Below are 23,117 nucleotides of genomic sequence, written 5' to 3' on the forward strand. Positions count from 1 at the left end.
AAAACTCTTTCTGAGACGAATGTCATGGTATCTATTTTAATATTTTTGAGTTTCTTCTTGGGATTCAAAAATTTAATATTTCCTTCTTAAGATGATGTTTCCAATGCTTTCCTGTCCTTTATGAATTATTCTTTAACCTTCACAGAATAATTGATCTTATAATCATTATCCTAATCATTTCCATTTGGTTACCATGTATTTATAAAAAGGGTTGAGGATAAGGATGAGCTGATTCTACAGCACTGCATGCATCGAACATTCAGTACCTTTGTTGAACGATCAGTGCAACAATAAAATATTTAAAAAAGTCAAAGGTCTTACATTTTATCAAATGAGAACCAACCCTAGTATCCTTAAATCATAATTAGAGTGCACTTAACCCTAATTTATTTTTAGGCTATTACATTGTCGTGAGAGACCTGTAGTACAACACTAGTACCCTAATGGTGCTGCATATCGTCATCGTTAGTGGCCAAAACAGATTTAAACCTCGGGTAATCCACACCACTAACGATAATGTTATTGTGACCATCAATCAAACATAGTTTCATCAGTCACTTATAAAACCATTGGATCCAATCAAACATGTCAAACATAAAAGTAAATCTCTTGACCATAGGGATTGACTTGTATCATGTCAACCCATAGCTCTCATCCATACATGAAGCGATATGTCATACGATGCAATTAATAGTGTCTTTTATATGCATGCATTTATAAATCTTTGTTTACATCATATTGCTCTGGCTTGTGTATTTCATAAAAGAATTAGAGTTCACACAATTCTAAAATATATTAACATGAGTTGCAAATATATACGTTTATCATATAAAATAGTCATGCTATGAAGTAATATAAAATAGCGTGTATTTGTGTGAGTTTACTCACCGGGGTCGCAAGGCTCCTCCAAAAACTTTTTAAGAGTCTCACTACCCTCAAAATATGAGAAAGAATCATTAATTAGAACTTAATTTAAGTTAATATGTCCTAAGTCTTAATCCGGTCAGGATAGTTATTATGCCAGACAATCAATTGTTCATTTATCAGGCCGATCAATTGTTATTGATCATTCGACTAGACCATCAAATCGATTCTCGGCTAGAAACTGTCATCTCATACCAGATTGTTCTAAATCCATTCTAAACACAATCTGAGTTCCTAACATGCATTTTAACATTATCCTAATCTAGAACACAACATACAGAATCATCCATGCTTGCTAAAAAACCACACAAAACTTCAATCCAACACTAAACAACCATAGATTTAAGGCCAAGCATATAGATTCACTTTCATATATTTAAACAAGAACTATACACTCCCAAGAACCCCAAGTAACCCATGATAAACATATTCCAAAACCATCTCTATTCACTAAACCTTATGTGAATCTAAGATCAATAGGCTAATATAGTACGTAAACACAAGTATATACAAGCTAGAAACAATAACTAAAACGAGATTAAGTGAGATGATTATCTCTTGTTCTCCTTCTCTCTCTAAAAGTTCCAAAGACTGAGAAATATTGAAATGAGGTTAAAGGGTCAAGTCCAAAAGGGTAGAAATGCAAAAAAAACAAGTTGTTGTAACTTTCATCTATTGATCAAGTACCAAATCGATCATTCGATCCTAGGACTCTATTGATTGATCAGCTATCCTTGATCGATTGTTCGATCCTTACAAATTCTATTGAAGGTCCAAAATCTCAAACTTAATCCAACTCTAAATGTCCTAGATTAATTAGAGTATACTTAAATAAAACATTTTTTTTTTTTTTTTTTTTTTTGGGGGTGTTATAGGTCACCCTATGGCTAACCTTTTTTTTTTTGGGGAGGGGGGGAATTTCAACCGCCCCCCTTGGTCAAAATGGGGTGGCTGCCCAAAGGGGTGGCTCGAGTCATCCCATCCATTTTTTTTTTTAAAAAAAAAAAATTATGTTTTTAGTTTTTTGTATATATATATATATATATATATATATATATATATGGCCATGTGTTAATTTTTATTGAATTGACGTGGACTTCTGTCAATTTTATGGACGAAAGTACCATATTTGGTTTTAGTTATAAGCAAGGTACAATTCTGTTGTTGGGGTGTCCTCCTCTTTTGTGTTTATTTATGCACTGTTTTAGTTTGTTTTTGATTTATTGTTAGGGAGCTCACCTCATTTTCGTTTTCAAGATCTCTCACTTCTTCTTCCTTTCGGATCAGAAGTGGGAAAGATCCCTCATTGTAACCACTTAACTTATTCAATTAGAAAGAAAAAAATGTTACAATTTACGATACATTTTTTTTTTTTTTTTTTTAATATGAAATATGGCCATGTGTCATTTTTTATATTAGATTGACGTAAACTTTCATCAATTTTATGGACGAATTTTGGACAAATACACTATCTCCATTTTTAGCCATAATCTAGGTACAATCTACGATACGAATTGAAATCGAAATAGAAAAAAAAAATGAAATGTTTAAATCACATGAGGTAACGAGCGTTCAACCCTTAAAAATAAAAAGAACCGGTTACCTAACACTGCATTGTTGAGTCAACTAAGGGTTTATTCCTTCCTTTTGATTCCACAATATTAATTTCAGGCTGTTAAACCTTAGTTATCCCTTCCTACCACATTGTTAAAGTCAACTAATCCTGTGGTGTCAAAGGGTTAATCACTTTTGATTTCAACATGCTAACCGTAGGTTGTTAGACCTTAATTATCCCTTCCTAACAAAATCAAAACTCCAAGCAACATTACCCTAATTATGATAATCCTAAACCCTCCTCCACCCTCCGATCAATTGACTTTTATTCCATCCGACGGTTGCGGTGATCCTATCATGCTTAAATCCCCATCAAATATTAATCTTCCACGTCTTCAATCACATCAACATGTAGGCCCCAAATGACTTCACTTGGAAACCTTTTCAATTTTGTAAACAAAGCACCCACATCACACCAGGACCCACACGGTCATCACCCAATCTGTACCGTCCACGTGTCCAAGTAACACTATGCCCAAAGCAAACTTTGCTCCGCTTCACTGGGGGTGCTTCCGTAGACTGTCGGCAAGTTCTGTCTGCTTAGCTGTCACTACAAACAATCTCACAGACACCAACACGTGGCGGCCTTCCCATTGGTCAGAACATTTTCCCGTCATTTTCCGCATGTGTTCTCAATCAAAATTTTATTTCCTTTTTAAAACAGAACATTTGTTTACAGTATAAAACCCCACACCCTCATGAAACACTCTGTTTGTGTCGGCAGAGAAACTCCCAATTAGATATTTTCCTTCATTTTCCCGAGAATAATTAGAGTCTGAAAGACTGAAGGAGGAAGACTCATTCTGGGTTTCCTGGACGTGACAATGATGAAGAAAAGGTCAAATGGGCATTATGGTAAAATGAGTGAGAACTCAACCACAACGACGTCGTCTACGTCCGGAGAGGAAGCAACTGAGTGGGAGATGAGACCTGGAGGAATGTTGGTCCAGAAAAGAAGCGAGATTAAGGATGTTCCGGTTCCGAATGTACGGCTCCGAGTCGCTTACGGTGCTCTCCGGCACGAGATCTCGGTGAACTCTCAGGCCACGTTCGGTAAGATGAGCTAGATCGATCTTTGTTATAAATTTTCCTTTTCTTTTTTTTTTTCTTTTTTTTTCACCCATCAACGTCGCTGTTATTTTCTGTTTGGTTGCTTAGAAAGCAGAGGAAAGAAAACGATAGTGCGTGCAATTAGTGCTTTAGTTAATAATTAATGGTAGGAAAAGAAAAGTAGGTTTAATTGGAACTTTTTTACGTGGGGTTTGTTGCATGCTTCTTGTAAGATCTACTAAAATAAACCGGGACAAGTACAACCGCCGTGCTGAACCAAGGCAATAATTATTACTAAAATAACATTATTTGATTTCTTCCAATTTTCTTTGTAACCAAACAACTTTTTTACCCCTACGTTAATCATGTTTATTTTCACTGTTTTGGAGGGAAAACTATATATGTTTTTATGTTAATTTAATGTTAAATGACCATACTACCCCTGATAGACAGGTTTAATTTTTTTTTAAAAAAAAGCTTACAAATAAATTTTACAAAATTTTTTTTATAAACTGACGCAATATAATTTGATATAAAATAAGTTTAAATTCTAATTATGTTATGCCACGTAAATTTGTAAAAATTTTTCTGTAAAATTTATTTGTAGATCTAACGCTCACCTTTTTTTCAAGCGGTAGAATTTATGGTTAAATAAAAAAATTATAGTTTTTTTTGTTTTTTTAAGAATAAAAAAGTGTAAATGAGATTTGTTTTGATGGGTTGACTAAACAGGGGAGGTGAAGAAGCTTCTGACGGCTGAGACAGGGCTACAGCCGGATGAACAGCGGGTGATTTTCCGAGGGAAAGAGAGAGAAAACGGGGAGTATTTGGACACGTGCGGAGTCAAAGACCGCTCAAAAGTCATACTAATGGAGGACCCGTCGAGCATCGAACGGCGAGTCATCGAGATGCGGAGGAACGCCAAGATCCGGAGCGCGCACCGCGCCATCTCGGACGTGTCCATGGAGGTTGATAAGCTTGCGGAGCAGGTAAGCAAGAATTCCTTCTCGTACATATTACATATGTATTCCTTCCTAGATAGGTAGGCGGTACCGGTACCATGTTTCTTGATTGGCTGTGTGTGGCGGGCGAATACCAGCCGTTAGATTGGGTGGGATAGTGACTCAGCGTCGAGATCGGACAGCTGGAGGGTGATGTGGGTCTGACATCATAATTGGGCGTAGAATCTTGACCGACAAGTTGCAATTGGGTGGGGCCAGTATATTAACTGTACGAGCAATTAGGGAGGGAAGGTTCCGTGGCCACTTAGTTTGCATTGTTGGAGAATAATTATAAGGATTAAAATATTCACATGGTCCACGGACCACAATGTCTCATCTCTCTCGTAAAAGTTCGTATGGTTCTGGACCACCATATGTCTTGGATACTATGTTCGTTGTCAGAGACCACTTAATATAAATTTTTAGCATAAAATACACTTTTATTCCATTAATTTTATTTTTATCTTTTCTTAAAACATGCATGCAAAAGGGTAGAGAAAGAAATAAGAGAATTTGAACCAGTGATTTTCGTTTTATGAAATGTTGTTACAGGCCGATTAAGTTACTCCTTGATGACACTTGTTTTGCATTATTTGGTGATAAACTTACCTACTAGGGGTATTTCAAACGGGTCAGATTTCGGATGGAGATTCCTTACAATTTTTTTAAAAATATAGATTCTAAAATTATGTGAATTCATGTTGTTTATTTCATCGAACGACTTAAAAAAAAAAATGTTATCTATTTTAAAACTTTTTATGTTGTAGAAAAGTTTTAAGGAAAAAACTTCATTTTGGTTTTCTAGAGAAAAAAAACAAAAAACAAAGCGTTTATTCAAAAGTGTTTTTGTTCATCTCTATAATGTATCACATTTTTTAAAGGGTGGTATTTTTCAAACCACCATTCAATGCAAAGAACGGTCTGAATTCATATAATTTTTATTAAAATTGTAAGGGATCATGATTGCCAATTTTTTTGTCCCTTTGTAGAAACATTTGTGATGGCTTAGACAGTTCATTATTAGGCAGTTGCATAAAGTTTGAAAGAAAGGCAGTAGCAATGATTCTACTTAAAATTATTGGTCAAATTTAGTAAGAAACTTTACAAGTGTGTTGATGTGGCAGTTGGAACATTATGATCATGGAGTGAAAAGTGAAAGCTGTGGTTGAAAATTTAGTGTGGCAGAAAAAAGAAAGAGAGAGGGAATGAGTAAAAGCTTTGAAGTCCCATGCCAACCGCAATAGAAAAGACTTCCCATTTCTGATGGGTTGTAAAGCAATGATGGCATTTGTTTATGGCACTCATCGAATTTGCGTTTTGCAGTAACCATAGGATGTGTAATAAAGCTTTAATATGGACTGTTCACCAGCACAGGAGAGAGAAGGACTATTAGAATAAGTCGCTTCTGAGTTCTGAAGGGTCGGGTCAGCTTATAGTTCAGTTGGACTTGAAAGAAGGTTTGCAATTTTCACTATTTAGGTCTCTCTTGTGCGGTTCTCAGCGTGCAAGTGCTACTATGGTTACACTTGTATAATAGATACGGTTAATCTCCCCTACTGTATTTTTAATTAGAAAAAAGAAAGAGAGAGATCACTTGGTATTGGATGCAAAGTAATAGCTTTCAGAACACGACAACACAGAGGAAAAAGGAAAGGGGTGGCTTGACTGCTCAACCGCCACTAAAAGTTAGGTTAGACTTAAAAGATAGTTTGATTATTCATTGAATAAACAGCCTAAATTAGAGCTATTGTATCTCATACAACATCCCGATAATCTAGATCTTAGTGTGAGTATGCCGCCCTGCTTAAAAAAAACGCATATAATTGTGAGATTTCGTCATGTACACTTTGGGAGTTGGAATAGATATCCCCTTACTAACTGTCGTATGACCATTATGTACTTGGATTGAAATTTCTAGCTCTATTTATTATTCAAATTGCTAGTAACATATGTGAAAAGTTTCATATAGGACTCACTTGCTCGAGTAGGCATAGGAGTAGCACAAATTTTTTTTTTATTAAGTGAATCTCATATAAACTCTCGGGTTGTCCACATTATTGACAATTTGGATAACAAATTGCTTAATTACGGGTTAAGATAGAGGTGTACCTACTATGGGCTGGTTGTGGAGGTGTTAGGTAGATATATTTTTCTTTTGGCTTGATTGGAAAAACTCATGACTTCACATTTCCGTACTGATCTTTAATGTTGGAGATTATTGTTTGAAATTCTTGGTGAATTACTATATATGTTTTCTCTCAATAAAAATGAAAATCATCTAGAAACCATATGAAAAAAAAAAAATGATAATTTCCCTCTTCAATAGGTCTCTGCCATGGAAAAGTCTATCTCAAATGGGGTTAAGGTACCTGAAGTTCAGATCACTACATTAATTGAGATGCTCATGAGACTAGCAATCAAGCTTGATGGCATTTCTGCAGAAGGAGATGCTCTTGCTCAGAAGAATTTGCAGGTAATTAATTTGCCTTAATCATATTTCTTTTTGCCTCTCTTAGTCCCGTGTATTCTACCGACTACGTTTTCCTCCAAACTAGTACTGATCATATTTTTGTCCTCGATTACTCAATTCTGTACAAAATTATCTCTCTCTTTTTCTTTTTCTTTTTTCTGATGATTTGAATGATATGATTATGCAGGGGAAGAGAGTGCAGAAGTGTGTTGAAACCCTTGATGTGCTGAAGATATCAAATGCAAGAGTAAAGCCTGTTATTGTCACAACCAAGTGGGAGACATTTGATCCTCCACCATCCACAGCCCAATGGGAATTTTTTGATTGATGTCCCACATCGTTTATTTTCTAATTTCTTTGTCTATTCATTCGAGTGTAGTTACCTCCAGAGGAAGGAATATAAGCGTGCTACTTGCCACGCTACTTGTACTTATTCCCCCCCTTCCTCCATGAACTCTGCCAATAAGCATTGATTGTGATAAATACATAATTGAAATTTTGTTGAAACAAATGTTTTTTTTTTAGCATGAGATAGTTAATTGTTAATTTAATATTTTAATTAAAGTATTTTGAAGCTATTATGCTTAATCATCCAAAAATACAAAATTTGTCTTTTATTGCATAATTATTTTGAGGATTAGTAGAGGCAAAAAAATGGAAGATAATATCATTTTATTGATAGATTGATTTGTATTGTTTTAAATCTTATAGTGTCTACAGCAACTACCGAATGAACATTTTCAGCAATAATAGTTTTTTATTTTATTTTTGACATGTTCACACAAAGAGAGGGAAATGAGGGAGGATGATTTGAACTAATGACCTCCGGTTCATGAAACGTGGTCCCCAATGGACAGAAATTTGCTATAAACCAATTTGTAGCAAATTTATACAAACTCATATAATAAAATGACATATGCCCTATAACTATTAAAAAAAACGCTTGTTTTTCACATGTTAAGGGACACATGTCACTTTATTAGACATGTTTGTATGAATTTACTACAAACTAGTTTGTAGCAAATTTCTGTCTGGCCTCAGAGCTACCTTCTGGGGACAACTATAAAAGTTGTTTTTGACTCTTATAGTGTAACAAAATGGACTATAAATTTCCTTCAAATAATTTAATTGTCTATATTAAAAGGAAAATTGATGAGAGATTCGATTTAAATTCGATACTCCGAAAGAGCGCATGTTGCAATTTAGACACTTTATATATATATAACACTAATGATTACATGTTACATTGCTTCCAAGTCTTACCCTTCAATCAATTAGATTATATTTGACATATCAAATAGCAATCTATATCTTGTCACATATTTTACTTAAGATCTTACATAAAATGAAGTCAATCCAGATTTTTTAATTTAATCCAGTATTTTTTATTGAAGCTCTACACCTGACCAATTAATTAATGTCTTGTGACTCCATCATTTAAGTTTAAATAAATAGCTCATAATGAAAATCTCAAATCAAGTTACAATTTTTACTTTATTCTTTTGTCATACAATGTCATATCTTCTCAAGGAATGCATTGCTCTCTTGCAGTTGTACGCCTCCTCCAGATTGAAGCTGAAGCAAATCCATGCCTTCTCAATCAGACATGGCGTCACAGTATCAAATCCAGACATGGGCAAGCACCTCATCTTCACCATTGTGTCCCTCTCAGCTCCCATGTCTTATGCCCAGCACATATTTTCACAAATCCAGGATCCCAACATTTTCACATGGAATACAATGATTAGAGGCTATGCTGAGAGTGAGAATCCAAGGCCAGCTGTTGAACTGTACCGCCAAATGCATGTGTCCTCCATGGAACCTGACACGCACACATACCCGTTTCTTCTAAAGGCTGTAGCTAAGTTGAGTGCAGTTAGAGAGGGAGAAAAGATACATGCTATTGCTGTAAGAAATGGGTTTGAGTCATTGGTTTTTGTTCAGAACTCATTGGTTCATATGTATGCTGCTTGTGGGCATGCTGAGAATGCGCACAGGATGTTTGAGTTAACGCCTGAAAAAGATCTTGTTGCTTGGAATTCTGTGATTAATGGGTTCGCTCTTAATGGGATGCCCAATGAGGCTCTGACCCTTTTCAGGGAAATGGGTTTGGAGGATGTTCAGCCAGATGGGTTCACTATGGTAAGTTTGTTGTCTGCTTGTGCTGAGCTTGGAGCTTTGGCATTGGGTAGGAGGGTCCATGTTTATATGCTGAAGCTTGGTTTGAATACGAACGTGCATGCTAATAATGCCCTTTTGGACCTCTATGCAAAGTGTGGGAGCATTAGAGAGTCACAAAAGTTGTTTCATGAGATGGAGAAAAGGAACGTAGTTTCTTGGACTTCTTTGACAGTCGGGTTGGCTGTTAATGGGTTCGGCAAGGAAGCGCTTGAGCTTTTCAAGGAGTTGGAAAGAGAGGGTTTGGTGCCAAGTGAGATTACTTTTGTTGGGGTGTTGTATGCTTGTAGCCATTGTGGAATGGTGGATGAGGGGTTTAATTATTTTAACAGGATGAAAGAGGAATATGGCATTGTGCCTAGGATAGAACACTACGGCTGCATGGTTGATTTGTTGGGTAGGTCAGGCAAGGTGAAAGAAGCATATGAGTATATTCAAAACATGCCATTGCAGCCTAATGCCATTGTTTGGAGGACCTTGTTGGGAGCATGCACAATTCATGGAAATTTGGCTCTTGGGGAGGTTGCAAGAGCCCATCTCCGACAATTGGAGCCTGGAAATAGTGGGGATTACGTGCTCCTCTCAAATCTTTATGCAGCAGAGCGTCAGTGGTCAGATGTGCAAAAGGAGAGGAACACAATGCTTGCAGAAGGGGTTAGGAAAACTCCTGGGTATAGCCTTGTTGAATTAGGGAATAAGGTTTACGAATTTACCATGGGTGACAGGTCTCAGCCTCAAAGTGAGGATATATATGTGATGCTAGCAGAGATCACAAAATTGTTGAAATTGGAAGGTTATGTGCCTCAAACAGCAAATGTGCTTGCAGACATAGAGGAGGAGGAAAAGGAGAATGCTTTGTCTTATCATAGTGAGAAAATTGCAATTGCTTTTATGCTCATTAATACAGCAGCAGGAACCCCAATTAGGGTGGTGAAGAATTTGAGAGTGTGTGCTGATTGTCATTTGGCGATTAAACTCATATCAAAGATTTTTAAGCGAGAGATTGTTATGAGGGATCGCAGCCGGTTTCACCATTTCAGAGATGGTTATTGTTCTTGTAGAGATTACTGGTAATTTGTGGAATAATTGGTGACTCTTTGGTTAAATTCGTTTGACAGAGGTATGCATTCATATAAAAGAGATCTATCAACTAACATGTTGCAATTTTGGATGATAGTTGATTCCTACTTGCCAGGAAAAAAAATGAACAAATTGGTTCTTGTATATCAACAATTCCCAAGCTTGTACTATCTTGATTATTTTTTCATATCATTTTTATTATTCGTGCGTACGTTTGGCATTGCGATTTTGTTGATTAAAAGTGTGATTTTAAACCCAATCAGAAAAAATATATCGTTTGAGAATGCGTTTTAAAAAAACTGCAATTTGAAAACTTAAAAAAAATATGAGGATGCGCTATACATCATCCTCCAGTCATTCTCTCACCCTCTTAGTTTTCAAAATTATCATCAACTTTATGGGGCTCATGTAGGTTCCGCACATGAGTCTATATATTCAATAGTGATTTTGAAAATTGGAAAGACATGAGCTTACATATTAATAATTTTGAAAATTGGGAGGATGAGAGAAGGACCGAGAGAGGAAATTAATCATTTCTAAAAAATACGTGTTTTCAGATCGCAAACAACGGTATGCATTTTTTACAAACGCACGATTTAAAATGTTAAAATGTAATTTTACCATACGTTTAATTTTACCATAGAGTTGGGGTCTTAAATTTGTAAAATTGAAAATTTTGAATCTATAAGTTTCACTTGGGCTTCGTTCACAATAGCAACAAATATCGATTGCAATCTTCCCTTTACACGGTAATTTTATATTTAAATATTTAACTCTGCGAATTAGAAAGATAAAACAGAGGGTATTTTCGAAATGTTCTTCCGTCTTTTTATCTTCCCCGCCAACGGCGAAAATTAGGCGCGGGAGTTTTAGAGAGGTTTTGGCGGGTCAAACAAAATTCAAAAAGAATGGGCCTCTTCCTTCCTCTTCACTCTTTTTTGCCTTCAAATTTTCAATTTCGCATTCTAAGATTGCCTCTTCTTCTTTTCTTCTTTACCTCTCTCACTCTCTCTCATTTCGGAATCAGAGGAGCAAAAATGGGGGATGCGAGCCACCTGGAGAAGATGGGCAGAGAACTCAAGTGCCCCATTTGGTATTTTTCATCTCGCACTCCCTCTCAATCCCCATAGCCTCATTGTCTTTTTTTTTTTTTGGAAAAAAAGAAGAGAAAATTCAATTTTATGTCAAAGATTTTCTCAGCAGCCAAACAGAGTTGTTGATTGGTGTCTTAACAACTGGGTTTGATTCCATATTCTGATCTTTGACTGTTTAAAACCAAATCCAATCTGAAACGACATATCTCGAAGTTTCTCATGCAATTCGTTAGTATGATTAATATGCATTACTTCGGATTTTGCTCGAAATTTCTAACATTAGGGTTTGGGAATACCCCTTTTGGGGGTCAATGGGCTGAATTATATTATTATTTTTGATTTCGCAGCCTGAGTCTTCTGAACTCTGCGGTTTCACTAACGTGCAATCATGTATTCTGCAAGTGAGCTCCTTTGCTTGTACACTTCGTATCTCATTTATGCCATCGTCTGGCAATTAGAATTTGGAAAACTGAAACAAATCTTTTTCTGCTTGTTTCCAGCTTGTGTATTGTGAAATCGATGAAATTGGGATCCACTTGTCCAGTTTGTAAAGTGCCATTTCGGCGTAGAGGTATGTGGCAATGGATCTGTTTGTACAAAGTAATTTAGAGAGCTTGTTGACTACGAGGCTGCATATAGACACATCTCTCACTTGGTTTTACTAGATGGTATGGTAAACATATGGCAACTATAATTGTTATTACACATCCAAACTGATGTTCTGAGCTTTGATGTTATCGTCATGGGATATGGAATTGCATCATTTGTTTGCTGGAGCAGAAGATAGCTCGCTTAGGTCTAACCATCACATTACTAGTTTCTTCTCAATTTGATCAGCTTCAAAAGAGAACCTTTCTGAAACCAACAAGCAATCATTTTCTACAATGTTTCATGAGATAATTTTTTGATGTCTTTCTAGATTATCCTTGTCAATAGGTGAGTCCAATCTGTCTTCCAATTTTTAAAACAAAGTATGTTGTTGAGTTAGGTTTTATAGTTCAACTTTTAGCCCACTCTGGTACCAACTATGGAAATTGATGATTGCTCATAAAAACATGATTGACCATGAACTGACTTGGATATGTTTTGACTTAGGTTGCAAATTTTATAGGTCCTGATGTTGATATTTCTAATGCCAATTTATGATAGATTATTGTACTGAATTGAGAATTGGGGTATTCTGGTTTCTTCGTGTCCAATTCGTACTTTGGTTGAAGACATTAAAATTCTCAAGCACAAATCTGAAATTTGGCCTATAACTTTTATTAAACCTTCAAAGGTGACCTATCCCAAGTTCCCAACTACACACGACATTAAACCACATCAGTTTCGTCTACAGTGGACGTCTAGGACAAGGTCCATTAGTTTTTAACTTCAATTACTATTTGAAATGAGGCATTTGATGAGTCATATGGAGAACCGAACCATTGGAATCTACATGATTCAAATTATGCTCTGAGGAGAGATGGAGTCTTGACAGCAAATATCCTTGTTTGATTTTTCTGAAATTTGTGAAGATTTTCCTTCTTTTTTTTTCCTTTTCTTGAGATAGAATGCAAAGTTTATTTCTAAATGAATGCTGAAAAAGTGGACATATAAAAAGTATAACAACCGTTGTATGTTTGCTTAATTTGCTGTAGCTTGCGTAGATCTCCATTATTCTTACCCATCAACTGGTCTCCTTTTCCTTTTCTTTTTTCATGTACATCTAAACTGCATTTGTTTTTCCTTCTCTATCCCCTCCAGATTTCTTTACCTGTTTATACTGCCATTTACAGCTTCTGAGTGAAAATTGACCGATTGCAACTTCTAATCTTCTCCCACTTTAAGAAATAAATTAACATAACTTGTTCCAGCTATTGTTGAAGAAGTTTGATATCTTAGTGAAAGAAAATTGAGAACTCTAGGGTAATGATTGGTAAGTGTTTTGAACACAATTTTCAGAAAATAGTTACCAAATGAAATACTTTCTAAGAAACACATCACAAAACACTTTTAAGAAAATTTCTCACAGCTTCTCATAGGAATATTCTGAAAAAACATATGCTTATTATTTCATGTGTGGAGACTAACTGATAAAAAAAAATAATAATAATCTTTTAAAAAATAGAGAGGTGGTTGTCTTTATTTTATTTTTAATTTTTTTTTTTTTATAAGTAAAAAGTCAGTCTCCACATCTAAAAAATAGGAAAAAAAAAAATACTGTAAAGGTCCTTAAGGTTTAGCCTTTTACCAAATCACTTTCTAATGGTTAAAATTGAACAATTCACTCCTTAAGATATGTTTTATTATTAAATTGCTCATTCATACACCTGTTGTTAGGGTTTTTAACAAAAATTGTAACACATAGGTGTAAGACCATATAAGAACCAATAAAATGATTCTATGTGAACAAAAATGTCACCTCAACTAGCCTACGGGCTTTGTTAGTGGGTGGGTTGACCCATGCACACCCTTTCCGCCAGTGGGCATGGATGGGTTGCCCCACTAACCCATGCCTATTGGCAACATGTGTAAGTAGATTGTGACTCACGTCCTCTGCCAGTAGACAAAGTAGGTTGTTAGGCAATCACATGCACCCCTCTCCTCTGTTGGGTGAAGCAATCCACTCATCCACGAAGGTCCACCTATGCCTACCGGTGGAAGGCGTAAGTTGAGACTTACCCATGCCTCCTCTTTCAGTGAGGACATGGGTGGGTGAGCCAACCCGCCCACGTCCTTTGTAGAATTGTAGGGTGGTGGGCCACTCCCTGCTGGTGAGAGGAAGGTCCCTCCTTGTTCTCCTTTTTTTTTTCTTTTTTTTTTTCTTTTTTTATTGCTACGTGTCAAGTTGAATCGCCACATTCCTACATTTGGAGCTATTTTATTGGAAAAATGATAGTGTCCCAACTAATTTGCCCAATTAAAGTCCAACTTTGGCCATATTTTTTTATTTTAAAAAAACTAAATAGCAAATGAAAAAAATGTGTGAATGAATAATATTTATTTTTGATCATTATTTTATTTGATATTTTTTTAAAAAATAAAAAATGATATTTTTCTTCATAATAATGCAATTTTTTATTTTTTTTTTAAAAATGACATTATTATGAAGAAAAATACTATTTTTTATTTTATAAAAAATATCAATAAAAGAAGGACCAAAAATAGATATTATTCCTTCACACATTTTTTTTTTCATTTGCTATTTTTTTTTTTAAATAAATAAAAAAAAAGGCCAAAGTTAGACTTAAGTTGGGCAAAAGAATTGGGTACCTATTATCCTTCATTTTATTGGGTTTGATGTTGTCTTATGCTTACATGTCATAATTTTCATAAAAAACCCTAATAACATATGTACGGAGAGTGATTTGGTTTATCTTAAGGATTGATTTGATAAAATGTTAAACCTAACCTTTACAACATTTTTACGAAAAAGACAAGCTTTTTTTTAAATAATAATAATAAAAAGCATATTTAGTAATTGTTTCTTTGAAACACTAAACATTAAAAAAAAAAAATTTACCAAATAAGTTTCTTCTGTGGATTCCATAGACAACACTTTCCGAATGTGAACTTCGCTGAAAACAATTCTCAACTTTCATCACATCAAAAACTCCTTTCAAATCATATCACTAAATTGCTTTTCAAAACATTTAGCAAATATAGCCCCGGTTTTTTAAGTTACGTGACTTTTTCACCAGCTTCAGCCCTGCTGGATTTTCCTCTAGTTATGTTTAGTGCTTATAAATGAGTTTGACTGCAGAGGTTCGCCCCGCTCCTCACATGGATAACTTGGTGAGCGTTTACAAAAGCATGGAAGTTGCTTCAGGAATCAATATATTTGTCACTCAGAATGCACCCTCAACTAAATTTTCAGGTGATCTTTCAGTGAACACATGTGACACACAAAATAATGCAAAATGTTTGTAGAAATTACCCTGCTGGAACTAGAAAAATATAATAGTCAATTGGACTTTAGACACATTGATATCATTGAGTTGCACATGCATTAAATTTTACATGCAGAAGGGGTTATCTATAACCAGAACTAACATTTGTATGTCTATTTCTTTCTTGAATATGTTTCTTAATTAGAGCCATTTCCAATGCTTTCTTTTAGCATATCTTGCACTTAGTACTCCTTGTTTAGTCATTATTGTGAAGTTTGAACTATGAAGATTGTCACAGTGTTGATTCAATCCCTTAGGGATACTGTTGGAGTTCTATTTATCTATAAAAATACTCTTGCAAAATGAAGGCATTTAATGCAAGAGAAGATTAATTTTGAGTTTTATTAGCACAAAAGGTTATGTGCTCGTATATGGTTAGCCCAAACACCAGTTTATTGTCTTGTACATCAGATATACTCATTCTGCTATCAGTTGGACCCATCGTTTGTAGTCTCCTATATCTGTTAGCTCAAATATATATACCTGTAACTAATGCATCCATTTTTCGTTCAAGTGGAGCAAGCCATTTTATTTTCTTATGGTATTACTCTCAAATTCAATTTATATGCTTGTGCTTTTTGTCACACCATTGTCTTCTGTTACAGATAAAGAAGAGCAAGCTGAAGGTGAAGGCAACCATGGCGAACAAGATAGTGGTGGAAACTGTCAGGATAGATCAGGGAAACAAAATACCTTGAAAGGAAAAGGGTCAAGAAAAAAATCTAAATCGAACATGAAAAATACTAGTTCTACCTTTGTGAAACCTTCATTCCCAACCAAGAAAAGGGTTCAGGTGCCACAGTGCCCTTTTTCCGAATCCCCAGCAAGGCGAGCAATATTAGAAGGTGAATTGAGTGAAATTGATAGGGAAGAACCCAAAAAAAGTTCAACCATTGTAAAGGATAAGCCTGTTCTATATGACAAGGGAGAACCAGTGCTTTCACCTTTCTTTTGGTTGAGAGATGAGGAGGGCGTAGAAAAGTCAAGTCAGCATACTGATGAGGGTGAATTTATGGATATGACACCACTACATGCTCCTGCCTTCAGTGATATCAAGGACTCCGATGATGAGTACCCTTCTAATTCGACCCCAACTGTGAGTGCATAATCAGTTTATTACAAGCTTGAGAGGTTATTGTGAAATCATCAGTAATGTTGTTTAACTGACTTGGCAGTTGATTATAAGTACTTATTATGTTTCTTATAAAATGTCAATAGATTGGTTCGGGATTTGTAGAAAACTCTTTTAGGTAAGTTGACTGAATTTAGTACTTGACAAGTTGCTCCATTGAACCCATTTGAAATTTGCAAGAGTCACCTTAGAAAGAGTTGCTCAACTTCACAAACTTACACTAGCTGACCTTACTCCAAAAACTAGTGAAGCTATTCCACTTTGCCGTTCCTGTCATGGATTGTACTAGCTTTAAACTAAAACAGGCTGACTTGATCAAGTTATGTGTAGTGTATGAAGAGGGACTTCATCATATTGGCTTTTTTGTTTTTTTTTTTGGCCATAATTTTGTTTTTTTATGTTTTGCTAATATCATGTAGGGATTACATGGCAAGTGCTCCAGTGTTGCAGATTTTTTTGATAGTGAGATGTTTGAATGGACACAAAGACCTTGCTCTCCCGAACTTTGTTCAAGTCCCTTTAAGATGCAGGTATTGATATCATCATTTGGAGCATTGCATTTCACCTCATACATTTGTTCTCTTTCTTGATTTCTCATCTTGCTCGAGACATTTGGCTTTTACTAAAATTGGAAATGAATGACAGGTTGCAAATGTGGAAGAAATCAATGAAATTCAAGAGAAGGAATTAGAAGCAGCATTACAGGATGTGACAACAAATGAAGAACCAAGCACCAGAAATGAAAAATGCATGAATTCTAAACAAGGAAGTGGTCCTGCAGATGGGGTCCTGCCCAATGTGTCCTCTCCCAGAACTGAAGGTTCCAGTGATCAAATTGGAAGCAATAAATCTAACAAGAGTGGTAAGATTAGGAAGGCAAGTGAAAGAGCCAAAAAGAAGTGTCCAAAACGGCATACAGATTCAGATTTTGAAATTTATATAGATTTGAATAAAGCATCAGAAAATTTTATCCAAGAGCAAACTCTTGACAATAATTACAGTTTGGATAAGATTAGCAAACGGAGTAAGAAGTCTCATATTGGTACAAGTACAACTAAGCCAACACCTAAAAGTATTCATGCTGTCTCTGTGGGAACTGAAACTTTGGATCATGGTGACGAAAGTGCAGTAATTGAGACACCTCTTTTATTAGGTAAGAAAGAAGGGAACAATGAAGTTCTTACCTTGAAGAAGGCTGGAAAAAGGCATAAGAAGATTGATTGCTCAGTAAGGTCAGAGAAACGAAAACTGGATTCTCTGAAGAACAATGTGCTTAAAGTAGTTAAAACACGAAACCAAAAAGATGACGATACTAATAAGAAAGTCTCTGGTTTCGGACAGAAACCAAGCAAACCTGGAAAAGAAACCAAGTCACGTGGTCAAGAACTGAGAAGTAGGAAAAAGTTGAAAGTCTCCTCTTATGGCATCTTGAAGGATGAGTTGGTCAATGACATCCAAGAGGGTCATACTTATGTTCCTACAAGGGAAACCCAACACAATGAAAAGGTTCAGGGCAGGTCTTATGTCAAAAGTCACGATGATACATCAGTTGTGCAGAAGCTTCCTTCTCTAATGAATAAAATAGTCTTACAGAAATGTGGGACTATTTCTAACAAGTTTCAATGTGCTTTCTGTCTTTCTTCAGAAGAATCGGAGGTATCCCTTACTCCCTTGATTTTTTTTCTTCCACAGGATTTCCCTTTTTCCTCATTATACTTTAATTCTTTGGATCAATAAACCAGCAGTTTTCTTTGAACCAAATGCAGGCATCAGGAGAAATGGTCCACTACTATAATGGAAGGCCTGTTGCTGCAGATCATGATGGAGAATCCAAGCTCATACATTCGCATAGGAATTGCACTGAATGGTAAACATCCTTCACATCACCAAAAAGAATTGATCTCAAATGGCTATATTTCTTTTTTTTGGTACTGTCTTTTTTTAATAACAATAAGTCCAAATGGAGTTCATCTGCATTGCTATTTTGGACCAGATGATAGCCTGTTGGGTTAAAGTGAAGTTTTTCAAAAATTGTTTTACCTCCTGAATTTTGATATTATTAAAAAAAAAAAAAAAAAAAAAAAAAATCTGAAAGAGTTCTTGAAATTACTTGTTTAGCTGATTCATTATCTGCTGTCTAGGCCAAAAAAAATGTTTGTGGGAAACCTCGGGTAGTCAGGATGAGGACAAGCTATTTCAAGTGCTTATGTATTGCCTGTTGTTACTGATATGGATTTCACTAAAATTGTGCGGTCTATTGACAAGAAGATCATTATCTGTTCATAAACTAATGAATGAATTTTTTCCATTTATTGACAAGAAGATGACTATATGTTCATAAACTAATGATTTTTTTCCATGATAATGAGCATTAGGGTTGGATCAATTTAGAAAACTTTGTTCTCTGGTTCATTTTCCAAATATCTTGAAATTACCATGGAACTCCTATCTAAGGTGTTCGAAAATATAAGTGCAGGGCCCCTAATGTCTATTTCCAAGATGATAATGCAATTAATCTCGAAGCTGAATTAACTAGAAGTCGAAGAATTAAGTGTTGTTGCTGTGGAAATAAGGGGGCAGCACTTGGGTGCTATGCGAAGAATTGTCGCAAGAGTTTTCACGTTCCTTGTGCAAAGTTGACCCCACAATGTCGATGGGATACTGTAAGTGATATAGAGAACCAAATGCAATCTAAAACTTTGCAATAAACCTCTTTGTTCAAAAATGTATATTTTATTTTATGTTATCATCTCTTGAATCAGGATAATTTTGTCATGTTATGTCCTCTTCACGCCTCTTCTAAGTTGCCTAGTGAAAGCCCTCAAGAAATGAGGAAGAAATATGCTCTTAAAGGGTATGTTCACCTTTTCCTTGAAGTACATTTTCATTAACAGATAATAGAGCATTTCTCCAACACAATATTCTCTTTTTATTCTGTTCTTTCTCCCCATTCTTTTCCAGGAAACTATCTCAATGTGATGATGTTGCTAGTAAAAATGTCATCAGTACTGATAGAAATTGGAAGTTTTGTGTATCCTCGAAGAAATTGGTTCTTTGTTGTTCAGCTCTCACAACTGCAGAGGGGGTAAAAAAAAATCTACTTATATTTTACTTAAGTCAATTCTTTTTGAAAAAAAAAAAAGAAAGAACTGATTTTTATTATTTTCTTGATGGTTGGAACTGCAGGAAACTGTTTCTGATTTTGAGAGGTTATCTGGAGTTACAGTTCTGAAAAAGTGGGATTCGAGTGTCACCCATGTTATTGCGTCAACAAATGAAAATGGGGCATGCAGAAGAACCCTCAAAATATTGATGGGTATCTTGGAGGGAAAGTGGATACTGAATATGGAGTGTAAGTACCTTTTTATTTAATTTTTTGTCCAATCCTTATAAGTACTGTACTTTCTATTAAGAAAGTACTCCCTTTTGTATCTGGCTTGTATATTTGTACAGACAAAGGGATGAATATGCTTTGGAGCTACCCATCCCTTACTTTTCTATCTACACGTACACACATGTTATGTATGTAATTTGCTCATGCTTTCTTTTGTGTGTGTCTACAGGGATTAAGGCTTGCATGAAGGTCATGGAACTTGTTGATGAGGAGCCTTATGAAATTGCTGTTGACATTCATGGGATCAGGGATGGGCCTCGACTTGGAAGGCTAAGATTGCTGAACAAGGTTGGTTACTCCTTGCCTTCAACTGTAAAGATTATCATTATGAGTTCCTTCGACACTCTTCTAGAAGACACAAATCTCATATTCAATTTCATAACTTAAAAGTATGTAAGCCCACTCCAATTATGATTCATCTAAAATAGCTCTTATGATGGTCTTCATGGGCCATCTTCATATTGTTGGACACTTCCATTTATTTAAAGACTTGTGATTATTTTGTATTCATCCTTTGAGTTGCAACACATTCTAAAAATTAAATTACAATATTTAAACCTAATCTGAATATTGTATCTTTCATTTATTTGGGGAGTATTACATGCAGCAACCAAAGCTTTTTGATGGGTGTAAGTTCTATTTCATGGGAGAATTTTTACCTGCATACAAGGGGTACCTACAAGACCTTGTAATTGCTGCTGGAGGAACAATTCTGCATAGAAGACCTGTTTCAGAGGACCAAAACCAAACCTTCATAATTTACAGTCTTGAGCTTCCTGATAAATGTAATCCTAGCAAGAAAACTACAATTTTCAACTGCCGCCGATCGGATGCAGAGGCCATGGCAAGTTCAACTGGAGCCAAAGTAGCAAGCAATTCATGGGTTTTGAACTCCATAGCAGCCTGCCATTTACAAAACCTTGCCGAATAATATATCTCTTCCAATGCCAGGAGCTCTGTACATGTTTAAGAAACTTCTTCTGAACTAGCTCTAGGGTTTTTTTTTTTTTTTCCTTAAGTATGGTGTAGACATGTATAAACACCATGCTCATGTTACATGGTTGGTTATACACATTTTTTTTTTTACTTAGCAGTGTAAAGCAGGAATATATAAGTGAGTGAATATGTTAAATGTGTGCGAGTTTTTTTATTATGAGCAGATTATTGTTGGGAAAATTGCCGTTACGAGTGTGCTAAAACATAATCATATTTGCAAAACCGTTACCTCCGAATCTACCATTGAAGTTGCAATGTCTCTATCTGCGCTCAAAATGACAAAACATTAGAAGTGTAAATGTAGATTCCCTGTAAACTATTTTAGTCATGAAAGTCTATCATCCTCAGAGTCGAGCAGTGATCAAAGAAACTACTTAGGCTTCTTGCCAAATCAATATTAGGTACATATAATGTGTCTTCGAGAAGACAGGGTAAAAAGGAGGAAATTTTAGGAATTATACAACCTTTTAGGGCTAGTGAACTTTAATCTAGAAATCTGAACTAGGCTACTGCACATTAACGACAATATGCAAAACCATGAAATATTTTTTTACCCCTTTCTCGACCACCCCCCCCAAAAAAAAAAGGAAAAAAAAAAAAAAGAAAAAAAAAAGCAAACATACAGATTAGGCATGTCTGACTTTTTAAGTCAATGATCCCCCTTTCTTGTGATGCAAGAATAGAAATCTCACTGGCATTGATCTCAGATTAGGGTTTGACACGAGGAGTGGTCTTCTTTTGCTCCCCATGCTTTAGTATCTTTATGTTAAAGCCTTCAAACATGTGCTCCAGTGCTGAAATCTCTTCAATATCCACTGTTTCTTCTTCATTCCTTGAGGCCATCTGTTGCCTGAAGCTACGTACTCTGTCAAGGCCAGCTTGGACTTCCGTCCCCATTTCCTCCATTGTTGCAAGAATTTCAATGTTTTCCTCTTTCACATCTTTGAACTTCCTCTTCAACGATCGATACCCATCAAGAGACTTGAGCAGTTGCTCTGAAAGTGCTCTGTTTCTCTCATGGAGCCCTGCATTCTTCTGAGTCTCTCCCCTGTTTCCACCACCCTTCTTCTCTAAATGCTCTTCCACACATGTTTGTACTTTTCCCAACAACTTCTCGTTTTGAGCTTTAAGATCACTGATAAGCTCCTCCATGCCACACATTTCTTGAACCTTTTTCGAAAGCTCCGACGCCATAATCTCCTTCTCCTTTCCCAAACTTGAACACATGATTTCCAGGCTCTTCCGTGCCGCCAAGCTCGCGTTGAGCTCTTTCCTCAGCCTTTCTTTCTCATCGGATATCGGCTCCTGAGACTTCCTGTCCCTTGGTAAATTAGGCCTAAGATCTGTGTTGCTTCGCCGGAGCTCCTTCTTCTTGCCAGTAGATTGACATTTTTCAATCCGGGATTTTGCATCATCGATGATCTTTATCATTCCGGCCACCCTTTGCACCTTCCGGTCATCATTTTCCTTTGTGCTTGCCTCACTGTGATCTTGGATTAGTTTCAGCAACAGCTTTATATTGCTTGCAATTCCTACAAATGATAAACAACAAAATGCTGCAAAATTTAATCCCAAGAAATATATATATATATATATATATATACCTATATATATATATATATATATATATAGGTATACATTATAGCCATCACCTTCTAAAGAAGACTCTTCTGGGATTTCGACATGACTTGTGGAAGGAGGTGCCAGGTCTGGAGATGAAAATGCTCGAAGGCGGCTCATCACAATATTTGTGCAGAAGATGAAGGAGAAGTGACGGATTTATAAGGGAAAAAAAAACACTGTGGTCTGAGATATGTATATATATGTTAAACCTGAAATGGAAGAATAACCAATGTATAAAAGAAATATATCATTGATTAGAGTCTTCTTTCATGCTAGATTAATATTGATCAGAGATCCCAGAAAGAGAGATGCTTTTGCATTCTCTCTCTCTCTCTCTCTCTCTCTCTCTATCTATGATCTCTTGCTGAGTTTTTTTGTTTCTATCTTTCTGCCTGCAATATTATATGTTTTCTTGGTTGATATTGGAATAGTTGGTTTCTAGTTGAAACCATGCGCAATTATTGGTGGTTCTTTGATTCCATTACTGGCTCTCCTTGCTTTTGACTTTTCTTATTTTTTTTGGTCACAAAATATGGGAATAAATCATCTATTGAAAGTTTCTTGGTCGGTGATTTTGCTTGTTAAGTTAGCACCCATTTGAGATTGGATCAAATTCTAATAAGAAATAC

At 35.8% G+C, this 23,117-nt stretch overlaps 4 protein-coding genes across 5 annotated transcripts; 3 read left to right on the forward strand and 1 right to left on the reverse strand.

Moving 5' to 3' along the window:
• Positions 1-3,240: 3,240 nt before the first annotated feature.
• LOC132171100 (BAG family molecular chaperone regulator 3-like) lies at positions 3,241-7,568 on the forward strand. The gene is made up of 4 exons (XM_059582325.1): positions 3,241-3,591; positions 4,321-4,577; positions 6,916-7,062; positions 7,247-7,568. Exons 1-4 carry the CDS (start codon positions 3,363-3,365, stop codon positions 7,385-7,387), a joined length of 774 nt encoding a protein of 257 aa, XP_059438308.1. The 5' UTR covers positions 3,241-3,362; the 3' UTR covers positions 7,388-7,568.
• A 1,003-nt stretch (positions 7,569-8,571) lies between these two features.
• On the forward strand, positions 8,572-10,403 carry LOC132172123 (pentatricopeptide repeat-containing protein At4g21065). The gene has a single exon (XM_059583574.1). The coding sequence runs from the start codon at positions 8,572-8,574 to the stop codon at positions 10,309-10,311; it is 1,740 nt and encodes a 579-aa protein (XP_059439557.1). The 3' UTR covers positions 10,312-10,403.
• An 895-nt stretch (positions 10,404-11,298) lies between these two features.
• LOC132171250 (protein BREAST CANCER SUSCEPTIBILITY 1 homolog) lies at positions 11,299-21,005 on the forward strand. 2 transcript variants are annotated; one of them, XM_059582519.1, is made up of 14 exons: positions 11,299-11,410; positions 11,759-11,812; positions 11,912-11,982; positions 15,157-15,270; positions 15,949-16,439; positions 16,895-17,005; positions 17,121-18,131; positions 18,242-18,342; positions 18,952-19,138; positions 19,238-19,329; positions 19,437-19,560; positions 19,662-19,827; positions 20,039-20,157; positions 20,465-21,005. In XM_059582519.1, the coding sequence occupies exons 1-14, from the start codon at positions 11,355-11,357 to the stop codon at positions 20,798-20,800; spliced, it is 3,033 nt and encodes a 1,010-aa protein (XP_059438502.1). In that variant the 5' UTR covers positions 11,299-11,354; the 3' UTR covers positions 20,801-21,005. The 2 variants fall into 2 exon arrangements, with proteins under 2 accessions (XP_059438502.1, XP_059438503.1); XM_059582520.1 differs by having other exon boundaries at positions 20,477-21,005.
• A 446-nt stretch (positions 21,006-21,451) lies between these two features.
• On the reverse strand, positions 21,452-22,837 carry LOC132172643 (uncharacterized). Its single transcript, XM_059584176.1, has 2 exons — positions 22,518-22,837; positions 21,452-22,397 (listed from the first exon to the last, which is right to left on the reverse strand). Exons 1-2 carry the CDS (start codon positions 22,603-22,605, stop codon positions 21,574-21,576), a joined length of 912 nt encoding a protein of 303 aa, XP_059440159.1. The 5' UTR covers positions 22,606-22,837; the 3' UTR covers positions 21,452-21,573.
• Positions 22,838-23,117: the final 280 nt, after the last annotated feature.

Source organism: Corylus avellana, chromosome ca2 (genome assembly GCF_901000735.1).
Source record: "Corylus avellana chromosome ca2, CavTom2PMs-1.0".
In the NCBI taxonomy this organism is placed as follows: Eukaryota; Viridiplantae; Streptophyta; class Magnoliopsida; order Fagales; family Betulaceae; genus Corylus; species Corylus avellana.